The 25135-nt window shown below is 31.7% G+C and overlaps 1 protein-coding gene across 1 annotated transcript in view; it reads right to left on the reverse strand.

The window, feature by feature from the left end:
* The window catches only part of c11.1 (maestro heat like repeat family protein c11.1), a 95442-nt gene that overhangs the window by 56209 nt on the left and 14098 nt on the right, over positions 1–25135 (reverse strand). The window contains 15 exon segments of the mRNA XM_076465310.1: positions 404–567; positions 1210–1392; positions 3018–3149; positions 3152–3161; positions 3505–3609; positions 4107–4229; positions 10403–10476; positions 11696–11809; positions 13748–13826; positions 14971–15063; positions 15302–15442; positions 20176–20327; positions 22995–23093; positions 23408–23570; positions 24953–25084. Of these exon segments, the coding sequence (XP_076321425.1) occupies positions 404–567; positions 1210–1392; positions 3018–3149; positions 3152–3161; positions 3505–3609; positions 4107–4229; positions 10403–10476; positions 11696–11809; positions 13748–13826; positions 14971–15063; positions 15302–15442; positions 20176–20327; positions 22995–23093; positions 23408–23570; positions 24953–25084 (1764 nt within the window).

Genomic DNA, 25135 nt, shown 5'->3' on the forward strand with positions numbered 1-25135 from the left:
ATGCTGCTACTCCACATGCTTTGTTGGCCTGCAATCAGAAATATAGTGGGTAGAGATAATTTTTTTATGATATGAATATATCAGTTGTATTTATACGACTGAGATGTGTCATCTGGTTAGATATAAAACACTAAGTATCCAGTTATTATAAATAATGTTTACCATCACATCACTGACAACAATGTTGTTAATATCTTCAAGTGTGGAACAATACTGTAGTTAAAGTAGAATATTGTTAACACCTTTGTAGTTAAACAGGTACAATATTAACATCTTCAGGAACAACTTAGTTAACAGAACACATACAGCAACAGCTTACATAAGCTAAATGAATAAAAAAAATTCAAAGAACACTTGTACACTGTTTTCAATATATCTTTTCACATTGTGTGGTTGTACTCACCTTGTCATCAGGGTTCTTGTCATACAGTGATAACTGAGATGCCAAAGCTTTACCAAAGGACACTGTCCAGTCTTCTCTATCCACCTCCTGAACTGTCTCTGAAACGAAGTCTACAATTTTTTCCTCCCATTCTTCTTGATTGAAACATTCACTTTCTTCAGAAGCTAAAACAGAATGATTTCCTTATTTAATGTCTCTAGAACTACCATAGGCACATGAAAAGGATATACTCAAAAACATTCAGTATCAATGATAATCCAGTTTTTAAATTTATACCACCATTCAAACTTCCCAAAGCTTACCAACTTCTAAAAGACAAAAGTAACAGATGGGTATGGCAGAGAGGTCCAATTTTCTATTTGATGGCTCTGTAACTAAATAATATTGAAATATATGAAAATTATCTGTTGCCTGAGCAATGACAACATTATAATGAGCAATTTACATTAAATTTTGCACTTCTGAGAATGGTGGTGAATAAATTAGAGAAAAATGGAAGACCAGAGAAAATGTCAACTCTCACAGGAGGGAAATTCTGGATTTTTCTAAAATATTGACTGACAAAAGTAAGTAATTAAAACTTATACACTATTAAAACATGGATTATTAGCTACATTTTTATACTATACATGTTGGCATACCATTGAAAAGAGTAGTTTAACTAAATTTTGAATGTATGATACTAAACACCTCAGGACATGCACAGAAAAAGATGTCCATGGTGAAAGATTTAACTAAACCAATTGTGAAACTTAAAAATTTAACCTGTATAATGTATATAGTAGAAAAATATTATAATACAGTACCTTCCAAATACTTAATCAGTGAGGGTATTTTTGAATCCCACAGTGCCATCAGACTCTTTTCTACAACAGGTGCAATTTGCTTTAGAAAACTAAGAATATGACATCCCCGACTTCGATCAATAAAAGGTCTTCCAAGCAATACAGTCAGCCTTGCTAACAACACAGGAGGTCTTGGGAGGTTGCCTAAAGGATATAGTTTTTGTATAAAGTCTAATGATATGCATGTTAAAAATAAGTATAGGCATAACAAATTAACACTTCATGAAAAGTACAAACAATTTGGAATTAAATACATGGCTCCCCCACTTTTGGGTTGATAAATTTCCAGGACTTCTCCATTAAATAAGGTCCACTAAGTAGTTTTCCAAGACCTTTTCAGGCAATCAGTATCTGAAACCAAACACTTCATACAACTGATAGTTATGCATGAATATAATTATTTCTTTGGAAAATTAATATACAAAAAACAGAATATATTTCAACTCATTATTTGGACTTTTAAATGATTATTTTATTTCAACAATTCCAGTATTGTAAATGATTTTTTTGGTTTAACCTCATATTACACCATCATAAATTGTGCTTTAAAAGCACTACAGAGAATGCATGTTAACCAATATAATCACTAATAACAAACAGAAAGTGAGTTAATACTTCTCTTAGTGTTCATAAAATCAATAAAACACACATTAGTAGTTAAATACTTTACAGACAAAATCTGGAAGGTTTCAGAATATAATATTTAATGAGAAAAATAAATGAATTATTCCAGTTTTTTTATATATCAGAAACTGAATTCAAATTATGGTCAGAATGACTAGTTGCCAAAAATGTTAATTTCAGTCAAAGATTTGAACTTGACAGATACTGACCAATCACTTGCCATTGTTACTAATTTGCTATATAAACAAGTCAACTACTTGCAAGACCTTAGCTTTGTGTTAGGTGATATATTTAGTAGTTATAAATTTAAAATAAAATGTCAATTATCAGCTACAAAACCTCTGCCCAATCTCCATCTAATAGTTTAGAACAGGTACTTATAATTACCTTTTTCAAATGTTTTATTTACTTTTTGAGCATCTACAAAAACACAATAAAACACAATCAAACACCAAAACAAATATTGCTATTAAGAGAAATCATTATTTGGATTAACACACACACACTGACTGGTCTACTCTAACCAGAGATAATGTAAATGTTGAATCTGATAACAATTTGAGAAAAGTTCCTATACATTAACTTGGTAATTTCACCTAAATTAATAAGGGCAGTTGTAGTACCAAGATTTCAAACAATTTCTTGTTTGTACAGTTTTCACTTGTAGGAAGCCGTAATTTTTATTTTATTTTTTGTTATTCATAATTTTTATTATGATTTTACAACACTTAAGTTAATAGAGCAAAATCATATATTTCCATACTTTTGCAGTCCCATGGGAACAATATAAATACAACTAATGGGAAAACTGTCAAAACTTGTACATGTTGCTTGTAAATACCTTTTCTTGCTAACACTGTGACAAAACTTAGTAATCCCAACATCAATAACTTGGAAAATGCATCAAGTTAGAAAAATCACAGTAAAAAATTCTAAAATTTTTAAAACGTACCACTGTTAAGCATTATTACAATAATATTTTGTATCAAGAATATTACTGCCTAAAATAAATTACAACTTTCAGCTTATATGTTATGTCTGAACACTAAGATTTTGTAAAAGTGAGAGCCTAAAGTTATCAGGAATTTTCTAAATGCAAAAAATTGTATAACTGAAATTATGACCTTAAAGTTCTCTTATCTTACTGTCTTTGTCAAACTTTATTTCTAAATCAGTTCCTTGTTCTTCACGCTTCTTAGCAGCAAGTTGTGCAAGAGTTCTACACAAAGTGCCAACAGCTCCAGTCATCTCTTCTGGCATTAAATATTCCATTAGAGAGGCCACATTACCTAAAAAGTAAAATATATAAGTTTTGCAGTTTTCCTAAACACAGCTGTAGCAGCTATTAAAAACATTAAAAATAAAACTTAACTGACTCAAAACAATGAAAACTAAAACTTTATTTTCACAAAAGTAAAAATAAAATAAAAAATATTGGGAAATGTATATATGAAAAACATCATATCTAACCAATACAAAATGTGTGTCTGCGTGCGCGCAGGACCAACAACTTAACAGAACAAGACTAACACTTTCCAAACACAAGTAAATTATTTAATTCTAGCTTCTAAAATTTGTCTTGTACATAAACCACAAGTTAAATATCTAAAGTTTTCTAAAAGTAACAGTCACCTTTTCCATCTGATCCACTGTAGTGGTTAATAAGTTCATCACGTTGTCACACATAGCTCTCAGAGCTTCTCTACTAACATATTCATGATCTGGGGGTCGTTTTTCCTAAGGGTTAACAGCAGTAATATTAGTATTGATAAAAATAATTTGAAAGAAGATATGTTTTCAATAATACAAAAAAAAAAATCATTCCACTTACTAGATCTGTTTTGTTTTATTTAATTTTATAATAGTAATTTATTTCATACATATTTAGCTTGCAGTAACATATGAAATGTGTTGCAAAATTAAGCTCGGAAAGAAAACTGTTTATAATCATAACCTTTGTAATTTTTATTACAAATTCAAAATTCTGTGCAAGATGTCCACATTAAAAAATAAACTTTTTTTTTCATTATCAGTACCCTATATAATTTTAGTAACTTCTCAGAATAATTATTACTGTAAAGAAAAAAAGTTATAATTAGGTTTATTAAAACATTCACTGACAACATAATTGTCTCACTTATAATAACTTACAATACAAATTAACACTCTTCTTACTTTTAACATTAGTTTAACATGGAGATGTTAAGTAATACAAAAAATGACAAAAGACATACTTTAGATTCCTCTACAAAGGCACACTGCTTCACAATGAACTCGATCATACTCTGCCCGCCAGGTAGTTCAAGGAAACCATGATGTGCCATGGCAACCACCACTTGTGTCATTAACTTTTTAACCTACAAAATGTTAAATTTACTGGAGTCAGTTATTGATATTTAATGACAATTTTTTTCTATAATATTTCATTTCTATAACACAGATGTCAGTTTCAGTTATTTCAGTCTTTAGCAAAGAATAACATGCAATATAAAGGTTGAAATGAAATGTTCTTTGACAATGTAGCTGTCATTCTAAGTAGTACCTAATGCACTTGTATTCTAGGTAATTTAGAGGAATCTTTACTGTGAATGACAGTATTTCAGCATCTTACATTCAAAATATTATTAAACTGCTTTTAGTTTATGGTGTACCAATTAGTACAGCACAAAAGCTAAGCTAATAATCCATATTTTAATAATATACAAATTTAAATTCTTAACATTATAAGGCAATATTTTACAAAATCCTGAATTTCCCCAAGATAGACTCGCATAACATTTTCAAGGTATCTTCTTAATTTATTTTATTCACCCCAAGAAACTATGAAAGTAAATAATTTAAATTTACTCACTATAAAATCCTCATTACTCAGACAAACCATAATTTTTATAGCCTTCAATGTTATTTGGTTTTACAACTATTAAATGGAAAATCAGAACCTTCCTGCAACACCAACCTGTCAAATACTCTTTCAAAATTTTTTAATCGTTCTCTCTTAAGTTTAATTATACATTACCTATAACAAACAGAAAGTCAAGGTTTTCACTAATTAAATAATTTATTGTATTACGATATGTCCTAAATAAAGAAGCATCAATTTCACTTAAAATAACACTTTGGTTCTCATGGGAATCACAACAGCTAGCTTGAATAAATTTGTAATGGGTCTTGTTGCACGGTTAAAAAGCCAGAAAAATTATGATTGTTACAGGAAATTGTCTGCTTTTTGCATGTTTTTAGTCCTTTGATGCACTATGTAATTAACCAAAGAGTATTAAATGCACTAATACCATTATTATGAAGAAAATAGGTCAAGCTGATATCAGTAACTGACAGCAAAAAAGAAAAGAGGAATATTCAGGTCAGTATCTCTTGTTTTTCATGTTTATTCTTTATTTATTATTATTATTATTATTATTATTATTATTATAAGTAACAAAAATGTAAAAAGATTAGATTAGGTAAAATAAACAATATAATAAAAAATACTTTGTGAGGCACACACATGAGCAGTTGGAATAACTTGTGAGTAATCTATTTTTATAGAATAAGAGTTCCACATTCCCCAAATGATTTATGGTTGGTTGGTTGGTTTGGCATTTTATGGCACAAAGCAGCTTGGCTATCTGCACCAAACATCCGGTAAAAAGTTAAAATCACAGTAAATTGTGTAAAATTTATCAAAGGAAATTAAGGTAAAACAAAACAAAGTTTAAAAAAAAAAAGCATTAAAATCAATGTTTACTTCTAGTCTACAATGCTAAGAGAAAAACTGAAGTCATAACCAGGAAACTAATAGGTAAGTTCAAAACCAATGTCACCTGAAGGACAGTTATTTCTGAAGTAATAAAAGATGTAAAGGACTTTCTGCAGCATAATTGTAATTATCATAACTCGCCAGGAAGACTAATAGGTAAGTTCAAAAACCAACTGTCAGTCACCTGAAGTTGGCCTTTCCAGTCCTGGTTCTGAGTTATTTGATGTTATGGTCATTTTCAGAAAGTAAAGTAAAGTAAAGTAAAAAGTTTTAAAAGACTTGTAGCACAACCTTAATTATAACCCACCAGGATGACTAATGGATAGTTCAAACAGCAGCATGAGTCACCTGAAATTGGTCTTTCCAGTCCTGGTTGAGTTATTTGATGTTACAGCCATTTTCTAATTTCAAATCAAGCTAAATGTACTTCGATTCTTAAAAGGGATATCACATTAAAAAAGGCCTAATGTATAAAATAAAAAACTTCAATAGCATTAAAAAGATTAATGGCCTTTAAAAACTAAAAACATTTCTAAGGTAGACAGTGTCACCATCACCAATAACACTGTCTAATGTTACAGATAAACCTCAGGACAGAATATGTTTAAAATGGTGCCATAGTTGAGAGTCGTAATGATGGCAAGACAGTAAAATGTGCATCAGTCCCAGATAAAAGAAAATGATGAGTTAAAAAACTGTGACCAATGGGTAGTCTAGTTAGAACAACTTCCTCTTTCCAATCCTTATGGAAGCAAGACGGCCAAAGTCCAATATACGGTTTTATTTGGAAAAGCTTGTTTTCTCGTTGCTCACTCCAAGTCGACTGGCAACTAGCATGGAGTTGAACCTTGAATACAGGACCATAGTCAAAGTCTGGGACAGACACAGCAGTGAAAGTGCCAGAGCAGACAGATTTAGCTGCGGTGTAGGCAAGCTCGTTCCCATGAATACCAATGTGGTCTGGTATCCAGAAAAACTGTATAGAAAATGTTAAAGAGAAATGGGCTAGTCGGTTTTCAATATTGGCAAGAACAGGGTGTGAACCAACGTGAATCAATTCCATGGCCAGTAGAGAACTAAGTGAGTCACTATAAATAGTGCACCTGATTTTGAACTATCTGTATAAATAGGAATGGAAGGATGGTTCAAAAGATATTCAGCAAATAACAGACAGTATTTCCAATCAGGAGTGTCTGCTTTATTCAGATCACTTAAATAGGTCACATTTGGGGACTGTAAGAAGCCATGGTGAGATGGGCTGACCAGTGAACACAGCAATGTTATCCAAGGACAGACCCAATTGATCCAACTGTACCTGGATACAAAGGTCAAAAGGAGCAATGACAGATAGTCTGTTTTGAAAAATTATCGCCCACTGAGAAAGGAAAACATAACCCCAGGTGAGATGCTTTGGTAAGGAACAATGTACCAAACAAAACAAACATTAACCATCCTCTCTAAGGTCTTACAGAGACAGCTCACCAAAGCAATTGGGCAGTAGTTTGAAAGAATCTTGGGATCCTTCCCAGGCTAAGAGAAAGGTAGGACAATAGCCTGGTGCCAGGCACCAGGAAAAATATTTTCCTGCCAGATCCATTTAAAACCAATCAGAAAAATAGCAAGAGAAGCAGGGGATACATGGTGCAGCATGTCAGTGTATATCATCAGGTCCAACCGATCTACTGCCAAACTGATTAAGGGCCAGTTTAAGTTCCACCAGTGTAATTGATGATTATAGTCATAGAGACAATCAGCTCAAGAGGAAAGAGGTAATTGCTCTGCCTGAGTCTTGATGGCTAAGAAGTTGGAAGAAGAAGCAGAAGTGCTCGATACCTGGCAAAAGCTTTCATCTAGAGTATCAGCAATGCTCCAGGTATCAGCTACTTCCTGACCATCAGAGAGCAAGATCAATTGGGGGAAAGAATTATGTTGTCCCCTGACCTTTTGAATCTTGTCCCATTGGACTTTGGAACTGGTGGTTGTGAACTTAATCCAAGATTCCTTCCGGCTTTGATATCTTACCCACCGAGTATGTGCATAGGCCTGCTGGAAAGCAATGAGATGCAAGAGTGTGGGATACCAACGATAAGTATCCCAGGTCCGTTTGTGAGCTTTCCGTGCCATGTGGCAGGCAGGATTTCACCATGGATGACAATATTGTGGAAAAGTTTGGTGTTTTAGGAATATATTCAGCAGCTGCATATGTAATACAGTAAGTTACTGCTGCCACAGACAATGGCAGAATCAAGTTCTGTAAGACCAGCAAACGAGGACCAGTTTACTCGATCCAGCTTCCACCAGGACATGTGGGTCAAGTGGTATCGACCACAGCCAGTCTATCACAAAATTATAGGAAAATGATCACTGCTTTGTGGATTATTGTCAACCCTCCATGAAAAGTGGGAGAATAGTGAAAGGGGGCAAACTAGGAGATTAATAGCAGTACAGGACTGACTAGGTGTATGAAAAGAAGTATAAGAACTGCTATTGAAAAGAGAAAGGTTGTGATCAGAGAGCATACATTCTATGGAGCGACCCATCCCATCAATATCAGTACCTCCTCACAGAGTATTATGTCCAGGACTAAAAAGGGAGATGGCAAGTGTTCAACAAGGACATCAAGGTCTAATTGCTCATAGGTCTCTCCAGGCAACAGGGAGAACAAACAGTGGTGGTACAACCCAAGAAACCATGGATAGCTATGGGCCTCCAAGAGTGTGTCAAGTGGCAAAAACAGGGTGGGCACATGCTGATCAACCAACAGTGCCAACCCTCCATACACTTGTCCATCACACAGCATGCCATTTCTGTGCAAAGAAAACGAATGAAAGGCAACTATTGGCAGGTTTCAGATATGTTTCCTGTAAGGAAAGACATACAGGATGGTAGGAAGCAATCGGTGTTTTAATGTCATCCAGATTAGAATGTAAACCTCGACAGTTCCGTTGTATGAAGGTGTTCATTTTTATATATGTGTAGCCAAATTGGGTGGAGAATCCTTCTGTTTATGATCATGTCTTTTTTCTTTACTGTCTTTACTCGAGGGAGGTCTATCGACCTCCATAGATCCTGCCCTAGGTCAATAAGGTAAGTCTTTGCTGCGGGAAGAGGATTCTAGTGATTGAGAATGTGAACAAATTATAGTTTTGCATCTTGGGGTGGAAGAAGATGTATCCGAGGAAATGCCTGTACCTGGAACCAAAGGATGTGGATTTTTGGGTTTGTTGGAATGTACATAAGGGACAGAGATAGGTGTTGAAGTTTATTCATCAACTTTTTTAACCATGGAAGTCAAAACACTTTCATTTGGTATGAGAAAAATTCTTTTGGAGGCAGAGAAATATCTGTCTGCACTCCCACTGTAGTAGTGGAATGGAATTCAGCAGCACATGTGGTGGACAGCAACTTTCGAGCCTCAGGGTAAGTAATGTTTTGAATCATTTTCAAACACTGCACCTTTTCCTTTCAACAATTTAGGGCAAGAACGAAAGTAAGATGGGTGAGAGCCATTGTAATTGATGCAATGATGGTCCTTTTCACACTCACAGGCATCGTGGTTCTTGCCATCGCAATGAGCACACGTCAAGGAACCATGACATGAGGTCTTTGAGTTACTGAACCGCTGACACTGGAAACATTTGAGAGGGTTTGGAATGTATGGCTATACCCTGCTATTAAGATAACCTGCCTTGATGGTGGGAGGTGGACATTGTGATGTAATGTCAGAATGAGGACACTGGTCAGCATCATAATTCCATCTTTAGGAGTGGAGATACACCTCAGTGCAGAAACTCCTTAGGTCGAGAAATCAGCAAGAATCTCTGACTCGGGGAAATAAGGACACTGCAGCAACACTTGTGTTTCATTAGCACTATACCCAAACACCAGCATCAGATACAATGTCCACAACACCTGTTGAGAACATCCAACAGTGGCACTTAGTTGACCCAAGGCTGCCCATCTACAGAAATTCAAAGCCAAAGTGGTGTGTTAGGGTTGGACCACTCAACCGCCAGGATCCTCTCTTCCTCTTCACAGGTCACTGCACACGGCAAGCACGTGGGTGGATGTTTAGATCCCAGAGGAGGTAAACCAAAAGAACAGAAACTTCCCTGGGAGGTCCCTTTACCACATACATGAATCCACACAAAGGGGAAGTGTGTTATGACCCATAATGGCACAAATAGTAGTTCAACATGGTTCAAAGGGCAATAAAACAATAAAATTTAATTATAAATAGATGTATGCTGTTATGAGTTTAAAGCCACTTGGGATAAACATATGTAGTTTTATTTTACAAATCTTAATTCATCCTAGACATAAAAATAAGGTAATTTAGATTTTTTTTGGTGGTTATGCAGCTGGTCACACCAACTGATTCTATATACATATAGGATATAGAAAATAAATAAAATATAAAGTGTAACTAAAAACAAACGTTTGAAATGTACTTAGGCAGTTTTAGGGATTACAGAAAGAAAAACCAGATTTTTGAGGTGATGAAAAGATTTCAAAACAAATAACATATTCCTGGGCAGATCGTTTAGTTTATTAAAAATACTTTGATAAAAAGTGATTTTTTTGCATGTGAAGGACTGCCAAGTTTTATGAAGATATACATTATATTAAAAGTTGGAAGTATTAAATCTGTCAAGACTTTAACAGAGTACAGAGAGATCACATGGTCAGTAAAAATCAACCAATCCCATGTTGAAATATTTAAGTAAGCCTTATAAAAGAAAGAGAAACTATGGATGAAAAAAAGTTACTTACCTTATTACTTGGGTCATTTAAAATCAACTTTAAGCTTCCAATAACGCCCGCCATGTATTCACTAAGAAGAAGATCTACAATAAAAACCACACAATCAACTGTAGCAATCACCTAGACAAACATTCTAAATAAACTATTACATGACAGTTTGTTTATCCTTCAATAAATTGTAGGAATATCAATGACTTCTAATTTTCTTTGCTTATATTAACACATTAGTATTATTCTTCTTTTAATACTTTAGGTAGCATGTTCAACATGTTAACTGAGTGTACTGTTACTCAACATGGAGTCCAAAACCTTGACAAAAAAAAAAAAAAAAAGGTAGGAAAAGTCCATATTAAACTCAGTCCACAACTAACAACCTTGGGTTTAAGTGGTTATATTCAAGCTCAAGAGAAGAAAAATACAGAATCAGTTTAAAATAAAAACCTTGCTTCATACTACTGAACAAAAACAAATTAAATGGTTCTTAACTCTAAAGACTATTTCAAAATCAGTTAACAAACCTTACTTTAAATTAAACCTATTAAACAGTCTGCTTCAGGATAAATACAAAATACTTTAAACAGTCCTTGCTTTAAGAAATTACTAATCAAATGATCAGTTAAACACTTCTTGCTTTGCTTCAGATGACTTCTAAATGAAATCAGTTAAATAATCTTTGCATCAGAATACTACTAAACACAAAATCAATAAAACAATTCTTGTTTCAGGATATTATAATAATACCAGTTTATAAAAAGTAATCAGTTCATGCTTCAGCATACTGATAAAAAAAGAAAGTGGATCCTTAGTTTAAGATATACGAAATTAATAAAATTATTTTCCAAGATACTACTAAACTTAAATTTAATTACTTCATGACACTAATAAATATAAAATGACTAAATATACCAAGCTTTAGAGTACTTCCAATGTAATAGTAGTCACATAAGCATTGCTTCAAGATATAGCTAAACCCAAATTAAAGTCTCTCCTTAAGATTAATTTATAACCAAATATTAGTTAAACAATCCCAAATTAAGGATTTTTCTCAACCCATAATTATACTCTTCCAATAGGATAGTTCACAAATCTTTGTATTTCCTTGTACCCATTTATAAAGCTTATGTTAGCCCTACTCAACTTTTCTCTCTAATCATCTGATATGAAAGCCTTAAGTGAAAAATTAATCCATTCTTTGTGGAATATAGAAAACTGAAGTTGTAACAAAACCTACTGAAAACAAAATGCTTTAGAAACTGCAAATATTCTGTTCTTTGTAACAGGATACTGAAAGAAATAACTTACCACAGGAGTTAATTAAATGCTTCAGAATGCTCAAAGCGCCAATCCTAACACGTTCGTTATTGTTGTCAACTCGTTGTAACAAAAAACTGATAATACGTTCGCTGTAAGCAGGCACTGTGAATGTAAACAATAATAAGAATGTAAAAAATTTACTGTTACTGTACTTTAAAGATGAAGATACTACATAATTGAAGAAAAATGATACAATTGTACATTTCACAAATACATCATTTATTCATGACCATGGCTTTGCTGGTGTAACCATGCTCATGAATAAATGTACTTATGTTACATTTTCTTTATTCTCTCATTATGGAGTTACCAAGGATCAATTATTTCAAGTATCATATGTAAAGATTAGTCAAAATATATTAGAAAATATTAAAATGACAAAAAAATTAGGCTGAAAAAATTTATTTTACAAAACAAAAATACTTCTTTCAATTTACTACAGATGAGAACAGTAATGTGGTGTGGAGTAGAACATTACTGTGAACATACTGACAAAATGCAGCAAGGAAGAGAACATTACTGTGATTATGCTTTACAAAAGAATATTATATGTGCTATACACACATACAAGTATATTTATATGGATGAATCATACAGAACAAAATCACAATGAATTACTGCAAAACTACCACAGAAGTTAACGTCACCATGAATGCACTAGCAAAACCTACATCAAATTTAGAGTTAAAAAAAAGAAGAAGAAAAAAGAAAGAAAGATCATTATTGTGGACATACCATACAGGAATGTTACTATTATGTACTAAAGATTATACTGCAAATACACCACAGGAAATAAAATCAATGTACAGTAGAAGAGAACATTACAATATTATATTGTACAGCAGAAATTCTCAGTTAATGTACAGTCAAGAAAATACTACTATGAATGTATCGTAGAACAGGAAATTACAATTAACCTTTAAAGCACAGGCATGGCTCTTCTTTGCCCATTACATAGATTTTACAGAATCACAAAGTTACTTTTAAAATTTAAATAAACATCTTTATGAATGCCTGTCAATAAAATCAGCATCAGAATGTGAACTACAATTCAAATGTTTATATTTTAAATCAAGTTTAAATTTCTTAATTTCCAGAGAACATTTTAAAAAGCCCTCAATCTTTACATAGCTCTCAGTTTCCCTCTTGGTTGTATAACTTCAAAAGAAGACCATGACATTGTCTTTGTTATATATAACCTAGAAGTACTTTCAAAGTCTAATGTACAGTTTCAACATCCTATCTTCTCTGCTGAACAAGTACGATATCAATTTTCCCAACTCATGACAGCATCCTTGCCCATCTATCCTTAACTTAAAAAGCAATATTCAAAAGACAAAACACCTCATTTATTTAGTGTACATGTTTATAACCAATACAAATATTGTTATGAACTTCAACCTTACAGTGGTCACTTTGGAACTGGCATCAAATGTTAGACTAGAGGTCTTGATTATAAAATTTCATTGGTAAGCAATGTTCACACACACAGCATTTGTCAATGTTTATCTATTTCCTTAATATATATATATTGATAGAATTATCACATAGAAGTATTACATAAACAAAGGTTAAGAAATAGTTTTGTCCATGTTCACTAAACTAAGAAACTTTGTATCCTGGAAGTAAAATATTTAAATGTTGTCTTTTTATACAGTTGTAAAATATTCATAAAAACTTAATTCAAGTTAAATGTATAGTTTGACTTTTTTTGTTTATCAACTAATCAGAGTCAAGTATTAAGTATAAAAATTCTCAGTTCTTGTAAAATAACAATTCAACTAACAAACATATTAATTCCCTAAAACCCTTATTTGCAAAAAATTTATTCTATGTAAAACCCATAGTAATGTGTTTGTGTGTGTGTGTGTGTGTGTGTGTGTGCGTTGACAAGGTGCAATTTTGAAAATCACCTCATGAATATTTTATTAAATGGCATTTTTTAGATGTTTAAGAAAAACTGGTATATCCATTTTAATAACAAACCTTTAGAAGATAATTTTCATCTAAGATTTTAACTTCATTTAAAAATACACTTACTGAGAACAGCAAAACATCGAAGAACTTCATTATGGTTTTTCACTCCAGAAGGCTGGCTGTAATCTGGAAGACTACAAACCTGAAACAAGCAATCTGGATTACTTTTAATATAAAGGTAATATGTTTACACTTATTATTAAAATCACTCATTTTTATCATATAGTTTTATAATTTCTAAGTAACTTTGGAAAATCAAAAAAGGGCTGAAATTATGTGGTCAAGACTTCAGTCAAAAAATAAAAAGGTTCCCATGTTCAAAGTACAATCATTAGAAATTATTAACAAGGAATTGATGTATGTTAACATCATATATCTAATTACAGTTTCGCTAATGAAAATGCAGTTAAATATTTGCATGATGAAAGCAGGAAAATCCTAAACTTCATTATTAAAGAACTGAGTGACAGACTTGCTCACATTCAGTGTAGAGATATATATAAACTGTTTACAAAAGTTATTAACACCCTATTTCAGTCATACAATAAAGGGTATATGAATAGATAATAAAATGTTAAAATAAATATAGGCCCAGATTACTAATGATATTATGCACTGTAAGTATGATTAACCAAACTGAAATAAGATTACACATTTGAAGGGTGAAAGTATCATAGTTCCTCTCAGAGAAGTGCCACCTGGTGATCACATTGCTCTTCATGGAAATTTTATTTAGCACTATACATCATTTTTTCATGAGAGTTGACTCAGTCAAGTAGTTGTTTCATATGTTTAAATAGGCTGCAAAATTTTACATTTTGTGACAAGGGATTAAAACATTTAGTCAGTATAAGTGAAATATGTAAATGAATTCAAACAAAAAATTAATAACTAAAGTTATTAAACATCTGGTATCTAATAAATGGATAACAGTTGCAATGATATTTATATAATTGATAAAACTTTTACACAACCTTCATCTAAATTTAACTTCAAATGACACTGTGTTACACAAGGAATTTATGATCACCAAAGGACACTTACTGCAAGAGGATACATCCAAAACCATCTTTAAAAGATAAATCCTTAAGAAAAGGCACATGAATTTGTTTTCTTTTCATCTGAATTAGTTCTTAATCATAATATGCATCATTTTTTTTATCTTAACTAGTTTGATTAAGATGTGGTTGAAGTCTGTTAGTTATATAACTTTTCTAAAGAGAATGTAATAGTTTTGAAAAAATATTTACACTTACACAATATTTTATACAGAATTACATACTAACCTGAGGAAAAAGCACATTCAAAACACTGTCAAGTTGTTGTTCTAGAAGACCTGACCCATTCTTTACAGCTGTGTCCAAAACCATGCACAAACCCTGAAAATAAAAATACTACTCTACAAACAAGATTTGTCACAAACTAAAAACCACACATACAATAAAATTTACAAACCTATAATTTTACTAATAAATATAGGAAAATCCAGATCCAAAAAGCTGGAGTGAACTTAAAATTTCAGCATACATCCTAACATACCACAATCACATACGACTAACGACAACTAATACATGAACTACCAATAGATCTTTCTGTTCTTCACCACATGACACAAACCTGAGTTACTGATAGTGATTCTTGGTGACGTTTATATAAACCCAATATTCCTGGTAGAATTTTTGGAAGTTGTTCTTCCAATTTCTCTGGGTCTAGAAGAGGGGTCATGTGTCCCAATGCTGAAACAACTTCTGATCTTACCTGAAAAATTGCAATGATAATTAATGTAAATGGTATGGAGCATGAACCTAACAAATGCTCTCTACTACACATACTTAAAAATTTGTTCAAATATAACACAAGATGCTGATATCTGTTTCAAAACATACTTGTTTTAATATATTAAGTTTTGTTCAACTCTCCAAACATACATAGCAGAATAACCATGAGATTTTGATAATGTAAGCTTATCCTCACAATCTTTTGCAGACTATTAGTAACCAAAGCTTTTGTACAGACAACCATATCTTTCTAATTAAGTATTTTAATTAAAGACTTGCTTGTGAAGTTTTGCTTTTGGAATGTTGGCTACCCAACATACTTAGTGATTTTTGATTTGAAGATCAAAAATATTTTTCATCTTAAAATTGTAAAGTTTCATTTGCATTATCTTTGAACCTCTTAAATAAAATGTTTTTCTAAAAAAAAAAAAAAAATCTAATCTGTTATTTTCTCAATATTAACCCCATATGGGTAAATCAATTTGACTAACCTCAACCACTGTAAAAAATTAGGAAATGCAAATAATTACTCTGTTTCTATAAAGACTGCAAAATGTAACAGAAAAACCACAAGCGTTCATTCTAAATAGCTTAAAATCTGTAACAAGTACATATTTATTAATTTTTTGTTTTACTGATATTTGAACTGTGTATAACTAATAATCCTGCTGCACATTTTGTAACTCACATGGCTCACATTACCATATTAAATAAAATAAAATTGGCCTACAAAGACCAAATCTTACTCTTCTCTTTAGCACTAGTGTACCAGTTTTATAAAACAGTGACATTTGGGTTACCATATTTTACATACGTACTTGTGCACTTGTATTAATATTTATAATTCTTAAATTACAACTATTTTACTTCAAACATAGACCAAGAAATATATATAGAGCAAAATTATCTCTACAACTTAAAATATTAAAGGTTTTGTACTCATGCATCATACTAATTCTCTGCAAAAGGTAGGTTATCAGGTTAACCTGAATATGACCTAACCTGAATATGACCTAAGAAGGTTGAAATATGTGTTCTCTGCTTAATAATAAAAGTTTTAATACCCATACCAGTGTCTTGAGATACATTTTTACTTCAAGTATATTTCTCATTGTCATATAAAGGTAGATGTTTTTTTTCTAGCTTGTTAATATTGGTAATTTTAGTTTTTAGTTTGTTAAAAACTGTAAACATTGTATTGTGGGTGTTATAATAAAATGTAACATCAGAAAAAGCAGCAGATGATGTACCACATGACACAATAATTTATATTTGGTAATTTTGTTTTTAATACTTACTTTCAAAACAACAAATTAAAATATAAAAAAACTAAAATTTCAATTATAAACTACAGTTTGAAATCAAATTTATTGACTTGTGTTAATAAAGCAGTAGTTTAATAAAAGTTTGAATTTAAATCAACAAAATGACATGACTTTTGACCCCTACCCATAAGGAGAGGGTTAACAGATCACATTGTTGGCTACCAGTGCATTAATCTTACGAGAAAAAACCTGTCAATTTGAACAACCTCGGAACAATTAAACTATACATACTAGAACTTTAAATTTAGCAAGTATTTTTACATAATTTGACAAGCTTTTAGTGAACATCATAAAAGTGTTTACTTTGATGTTAACAATAATAAAAATTTGTCATCTTAGCTTTCAATTTTAAATGAATATCTGCTAAAATTTCATAAATTTAAAATCTTATTTTCTCTACATAACACTAATTGTAGAAATATGTCAATGTACACTGAACTGACAAGATGACAAATAAGAAATTATTGTTTACTCTGCAGGAACTGCACTTTTTTTTTTCAAATTAAAATATTCCAAATTACTTATCTTTACACTTCCAATTACAGGTATCCTCTGATTTATTATGTTTAAATTTTTTGCTATACTGTAATTAATTCTTATGGACATTTTTCAATTTGCATGCACATTTTTGTTACAATAAAAGATTTATGTAACTAATAAGAAACTTTTGCTTTTCAAGAAAGATTTTCTTCACCATTACCAAATTCAATAGCTAAAATGCTATTTTTCTAATGCAGTGTAGAAATACCTTTAGCTACTAAGCTATTTTACACCACTACCAAATTCAAACAGGAATCTAATTTTTAATGTCAGCAATATCATATTCAGGAAAATGCTATGGATTTCAAACAGTGTGTCTCTCCTTTGTTTAGCCATGTCACAGAATTCTCTGTTGTAATATCTCTACACAAGCATCTAACACAGCACCTAAGCACAGTCATTTTTGTTTGTTTTTTAATTGACCATAATTTACCTCAATCCTCAGAAGTTATCTGGGAAGAGACTTTCTTCAAGCTCAACTGCAACCTCAACACAATATTCTCAACAGACAACATTACTGGATATGAAAATGGACATAATAAAACAACTATTTTTTCTTATGTCATAGATATCACAGTGGGAGAAAAGGTTAGGTTAATATGGCAGAAATGTTTGGGTCAGGAATGTGTCATCAACTGTTCACCTTTAAAATAATGTGAAAAGCATTTTCAATTTATGTATTTTGTTAGACATTATGTTCTCCCTTTCATAAATCAAGAAATACCTCTATATTGGCCTTTGACATTTTTCTTTTAAATGAAACTTCACTGAAATTCAATATTTCAAGCTGATAAAATTAATTAACCTTCAATTCCTTTAAACAACAGAATTAACTTCATTCTTATAGAATGTGGTAATAAGAATATTACAAAGTTTAACAGGTTCAAACAGTCATATACATTGCCAGTTTAATTACATACAAAATGTGAACAAAATAAAATGCAACATTCAAACAAATCAACTTGCCATCTTTAAATAATATGTACAATCTACTAAAACATTACACGTGACTAGAAAGAAGTCAAGTTAATCAACTAACAGATACTGATGAGGCTAAGCCATTTCTTAAAACATACACTGCTAACCAAAATCTTAAGGCCAATGAACAAAGACTAAATATGCATTTTGCATTGTTAGACTCAACCCCTCATTTGAGTAGAGCTTTGAAAGATGAAAATAAGAAAAGAGAAAACTTAATAGGGAAAATGTGAACACCATGAAATTAGCCTAAATACTAGCTGGTCAAAAGTTTAAGACCACACTGAAATGAAGCTTTAATTGGTAAACAAGTGATGAAATTTAGTCATTTGTGTTCAAGCATTAGCATTACCAACATCTCCTGTGTTACATTGGGTAAAAACATGGCAAAGGCTAAACAGTCGACAGAGTTTGAACTTGGCAGAATTGTTGAGCTGCAAAAGCAAAGTCTCTCTCAACATGCTATTGCTGGTGAGATTGGGTATAGTAAAACTGCTATTGCAAATTTCTTAAAAGACCCTGAGGGATACAGAATGATGATTTCAAGTGGTAAACTTTTGCCGACATTGAGCAGGATGATTTGACAGGTTGTCTGGAAAAACACCAGCCTATCGTCAAACCAGATTAATGCCCTTACGGATGCAGAATGCAGCTCAAGAACAACAATACAGCAACTATGAGAGAAAGGCTTTAAAAACTGCAAGCGTCTTCAAAGGCCACACCTCCTTCCACACCATGAAACAGCTCTGTTAAACTTTGTTGAGAAGCACCAAATATGGGACATAGAAAATTGAACAAAGGTTTTGTTCTCTGATGAGAAAAAATTTATCCTGGATGGTCCAGATGGCTTCCAACATTACTGGCATGATAAGAATATCCCACTGGATACATTTGCTACACAACGCAGTGGAGATGGCTCCATCATCATGTGGGTGCTTTCTCCTTCCATGGAACATTGGAGCTTCAGGTTATACAGGGATGTCAAACAACAGCTGGCTACATCGGTATGTTGGAGAGGGCATCCTTATTGACTGAAGGCCCTCGCTGTGTAGAAATGACAATCTTTCAGCAGGACAACACTGCAATCCACAATACCCACAGGACAAAGGACATTTTCGTGGCAAATAACGAGATTCTTTTGGACCATCCAGTGAGTTCGCCCGAACTGAACCCCATTGAAAATGTTTGGGGGTGGATGGCAAGGGAAGTCTATAGAAATGGACATCAATTCCAAACAGTGCATGATCTTCGTGAAGCTATTTTCACCACTTGGAATAACATTCCAGTCAGCCTTCTGTACACACTTATATCAACCATGATAAAGCAAACATTTGAAGTTATTCACAATGACGACCATGCTCTCTCTTCTGAGACCTCTTGTGGGCATTTCCAATAATGTTCACATTTTCCCTATTAAATGCTAAAAAAGTTTATTTTAACCTTCCCTTTTCTTATTGTCATCTTTCAAAGCTCTACTCAAATAAGTGATTGAGTCTAACAACACAAAATGCATATTTTTTACTTATGTTCATTGGCCTTAAGATTTTGGTCAGCAGTGTATATACATAACACAGTAAAGATTTTAAATATACAAATAAACAAAACATTTCTTTACATATATTGAAAATGGTTTAACTTTTTGCAGGTGTAAGCAGTCTTATTGTAGTTTAAACATGACCGTTTTCTTGCACAGTAAAATACTGCTATTTATGCAAAAAATTACTATCCAATGGTTGCATGTAAAATTGACAAAGTGTTTATTTTTACTAATAAATCTTTTTACCAATTAAGATGTTTTTCTTTTAATTACATGCAAGTTCTAACATAATAAGAAATTAATCACAATCAAAACCAAGATAAAAAGACCAACCTTTAATTCTCTAGCATGTAGCCATGCACTGAATAAAACATCATATGCATTACCAATTTCACTGGCAAAAACCTCCTTCCTCACACTTTTGTCTGGAGCTTTTTCCAAGTTTGCCAGATATTCCAGAATAGCTTCAGAAAATCTTGCTAGTGCTGGTAGTAAGTTTCAATAAATAATAAATATATTCTCAAATAGCATCACAGCAAACATTCCTGAACATTACACACAACTCTAATCCTTGAATAATGCTAAGTACAATGGTTTCAAATTCATAGAATGCAGATATAAGAGAGACCACTGAATGTTATAAAATGAAACTATATTTATTCTTTAAACAAGTGACAATAAACATAAAAAAAATCATTTACATATATCTGTGTCACTCACAGGAAAATGTACACAACAGTAAGGCTTAAAATAAATTTAAATCAAGGAATAGGAAAGTTGGAATTTTTTTTCAAGCCAAGTGTTTTGAAACTGAAATGTAAAATTATATTCTGTCCTGAAAAAGAACAAAACTAATGTGAAAGATAGTAGGATTATCAGCAAAGAAAAACAGGGATGGCCAGGAAACCAGAACAAAACTTTTAGCACAAACTACATTATAATAAACAAAACTAATGTGAAAGATAGTAGGATTATCAGCAAAGAAAAACAGGGATGGCCAGGAAACCAGAACAAAACTTTTAGCACAAACTACATTGTAATAAACAAAACTAATGTGAAAGATAGTAGGATTATCAGCAAAGAAAAACAGGGATGGCCAGGAAACCAGAACAAAACTTTTAGCACAAACTACATTATAATAAACAAAACTAATGTGAAAGATAGTAGGATTATCAGCAAAGAAAAACAGGGATGGCCAGGAAACCAGAACAAAACTTTTAGCACAAACTACATTGTAATAAACAAAACTAATGTGAAAGATAGTAGGATTATCAGCAAAGAAAAACAGGGATGGCCAGGAAACCAGAACAAAACTTTTAGCACAAACTACATTGTAATAAACAAAACTAATGTGAAAGATAGTAGGATTATCAGCAAAGAAAAACAGGGATGGCCAGGAAACCAGAACAAAACTTTTAGCACAAACTACATTATAATAAACAAAACTAATGTGAAAGATAGTAGGATTATCAGCAAAGAAAAACAGGGACGGCCAGGAAACCAGAACAAAACTTTTAGCACAAACTACATTGTAATAAACAAAACTAATGTGAAAGATAGTAGGATTATCAGCAAAGAAAAACAGGGACGGCCAGGAAAACAGAACAAAACTTTTAGCACAAACTACATTGTAATAAACAAAACTATATATATTTGAATATTTCCAGCTAAAAGCAAAGAGAACATTGAAGAGTAATATAAGTACATATGTATATTAGCCCTTTAAAAAGTGGTACTACTGTGACATGTAGTTATCATACCATTAATTTTCTACCTTCTCATTTTAACACACAAGTTTTCAAAGTGTTTCACTTATTTTAAGGTTCCTGGAATTTTTGCCTGATACATGGCCAAAAAAGTCATTAAGTTGATTTTGTTCTAGCCACCTTTCTTCTTTGTTATTTCTGAGGTACACTTAAAAAGCTACACCTCTTGTGCAAAAAAGCCAATAGCAGTATCTTCCAAAGGTAGGTTAGATGACATCTCAAGGTTCATTTGGAATGATGAGTCATGGGGTGTTGCTAATTGCTCTGAGTAAATTTAATGTTCTTGAATGAACTAAGTCTGTTCTTGAATTAGCTAAGTCATGAAATAACACCTTGATTCAGATTACTAAAAGTTCTTGAAGAGTAGAACCAGTCTGAACAGTCCACAAGTCCAGTAAAGGGAACTATCCAGTATCAGATACATGCACACAATGTTTGTGAAATTAATACTGTTTTCATTGTGCATCTCAATTTATGTAGAATCCATTTATTTGTCAGTACAGACTGTTTTTGTTCCACTAAGTATTAAATCACAATTCATCTTTCTGAACCTCTCCTTATAAAGTGGAACCATCTGAGTTACTCTTTTGGGAAATCAGTTCACTGGAAGTAATCACTCTCAGATGAAATTAAGTAAATTTTTTGAAACAAACGTTTAAAGTGATTTTATGCTAATAAAAATGTATATGATGTTATAACACATTACATTACAAATACCTTAATTTTCAGAAAAAGTACCATTTTATTTCTATAACCTATGTCTTTAGTTGACTTTAATTGCTTGCCAACATGGATTTTCAGTCATCAAATATGAATTGCAAGAATTAATAAATGAAGTGTCCAAAAATGTGTAGAACATGACTGTTAAATGATTAAATTCCTAGAATAAGAGTTCCAAATTTTCTGAACTGAGAAAAGTGTCATTCTTCTAAAGCATTATAGTAAAATCTAGTGATGCTCTTACACTGTGGTTTTTCTTCAAAAAACATTTTCCCGATATCTTAAGCAGTAACCTAGAGTTTGGAACCAGTCACCTTCAACATTAGTTTGCTGAAAGCATGAAAAGTGATTATATATATATATCTATTTTATGTTTTGCATAATGGTAATATAAAATACCAGTCACTCATAGGAGCAACCTAAATATTTCTCATAACAATCAACAGGGCATTTTTGATTTAATCAAGTGATACACAAGCTGAAAACCACAGTTCTTGGCAGTAAAATATTACTTATAGTAAATATAGATTTTTTACATAAAATTCATGAGAAACATTCTGAAAAATATAAGCAATGGGGTACTTGCATATTAATTAGCTAAATTATTGCAATAATACAATAAAAAGGCCTTACTACACAACATATTACAGATGTGTAAAAACTTACCATAAGAGAAGACCCACTTCATGTTCTCATGTTTTATCATTCCTAGCATTGGTAACATAATTCCAAGTATTGCTTTGAGAAAAGGCACTATACCAAAAGCTGGAATATATAAAATAACCAAGTTCATTATGTTACCAAAAGCTGGAATATATAAAATAACCAAGTTCATTAGCTGGAATATATAAAATAACCAAGTTCATTATGTTACCAAAAGCTGGAATATATAAAATAACCAAGTTCATTATGTTACCAAAAGCTGGAATATATAAAATAACCAAGTTCATTATGTGCTTTGTGCACATATTTACTTTTCTTCCAAAAAAAAATATTTTTCCCAAAATATAAAATTATCATAAGTAAATATCAAAAAATAAGAGAAAACTAGAAAAAAAATATTTGGTTTTGCCACCTACCATTAGATGTTGCCAGATTTGCCATGGTCTGTACTACAAAAAAATGAGGGAGAATAGCAGGTTGGAATTCAACTAACAGCATATCCATAACTTTGTTGTGAAACCTGCAGCCAAGTGAAACAAGAATTCCACTAGCAGCTCCTTGCCATTCAGGGACAACTTCCTGTAATAAAACATGTTACAGAGTACCATGTTTTACTCATAAGAGCAAAAGAAATGTTTCTTCAGTGAACGTATCACCAGTAAACACAAACTTTATGAGCCCTTAACTGATTATTGCACAAAAAAAAAAATTGAATATCATACAACTGTACAACAAAAAAAAACAAAAAACATTAGAATCACTAGTATATCACTTAACATCAAACAAAAATGAATACAGCGAGATGAGATCACTCAGAAATATACATAAACATGTCATGTACAAACATCACTTGTTGATACCCACACAAATCTTAATGTTAGGGACTAGACCACTAAGCTAGAAGCACATGTAAATATCATCAACTTCATTATATAAGAACCAAAAATTAAACTACTATACGATTACACACAGTTTTAAAAGTCTTGGATTTGCAAATTAAACAAGTGTCATGGACCTGCCTCATTAAGTAAAAAAGAACAAATCTGAATAACAAGAGCCAACATCATCTAGAGGAAATAAATAACACAAATAATGAAATTATATCATCTAGCACCTTTCAACAAATCTAATGCATGCATTGGGATATCACCTTGAAATAAACAAGTCTAAAACATGTAATAACATTATATCACATCAGAACATGTAACAAATCTAAAGCTACAGGTTAAAAAAACATTAAGAAATAAACAAATGTAATTACTATTATAATAACATTATGTAAAAACAAGTCAAATGAGTAATTTATCTTTCAACAAATTTGAACTTTTTGTTCCCAACATCTTATACTATTACATATATTTTCATAAACTACATCATATTTTGTGTTGTGGCAATCTTAACTATTAAATAATAAAATAGGCAAGTTTTTCAAAGCAACTTATTTCAAACTACTGTTTTTTATCTTTACACTTTATATCCAAGCATATTTAAAATTTCTGAAAAATAAATAATAAACTTTGTTGCAATTGATTACACTCGGTTATTTACATAATTAAAAACATGAAACATATATTAGATTCAGTGAGGTTGTACATTAACTACCTGAAAATTAAAATAAATCCTTTCCAGCCAATAAATCTTGTGACATGTATGAACACCAAATATTTTAAGAACAAGGTTTATAAAGCCAAGTCTTAATTGTAAATGTTATCACTTGGACTTTCTAATGCTGCATCTTAGTACAGTGTTTGTGTTATGCAACTTAAAGAACAGTTTGGAAACTATGCTCTGAAATTATATGCCTTCTGTAGCAGTTTAAGTACAGAACACAAATAACTTTACTTTATAACACATTTTCAGTTTGTCACTAGAAATAAGGTTTGCTATATTTCCACTCATTATATTAGATCACCTAATAACTATTTCAGCCTTACAAAAAAAAAAAAAAATGTATATCATACCTTAGTATTGACCATTTCCTTCACTGCTTGTTTGATAATGTCTGATGCCAAATCCTCGTTTACTCTATGTAAAGAATCTCGACAAACACGTTCCATAACATTTAATGTGATAATTCGATGGTTTAAAGGAAGCTAGATTTAAAAAAAAACAAAAAAAACTTTTATCTTATTGTCTCTCAGTTA

This window comes from Tachypleus tridentatus, chromosome 10 (genome assembly GCF_004210375.1).
Source record: "Tachypleus tridentatus isolate NWPU-2018 chromosome 10, ASM421037v1, whole genome shotgun sequence".
NCBI classification, from domain to species: Eukaryota; Metazoa; Arthropoda; class Merostomata; order Xiphosura; family Limulidae; genus Tachypleus; species Tachypleus tridentatus.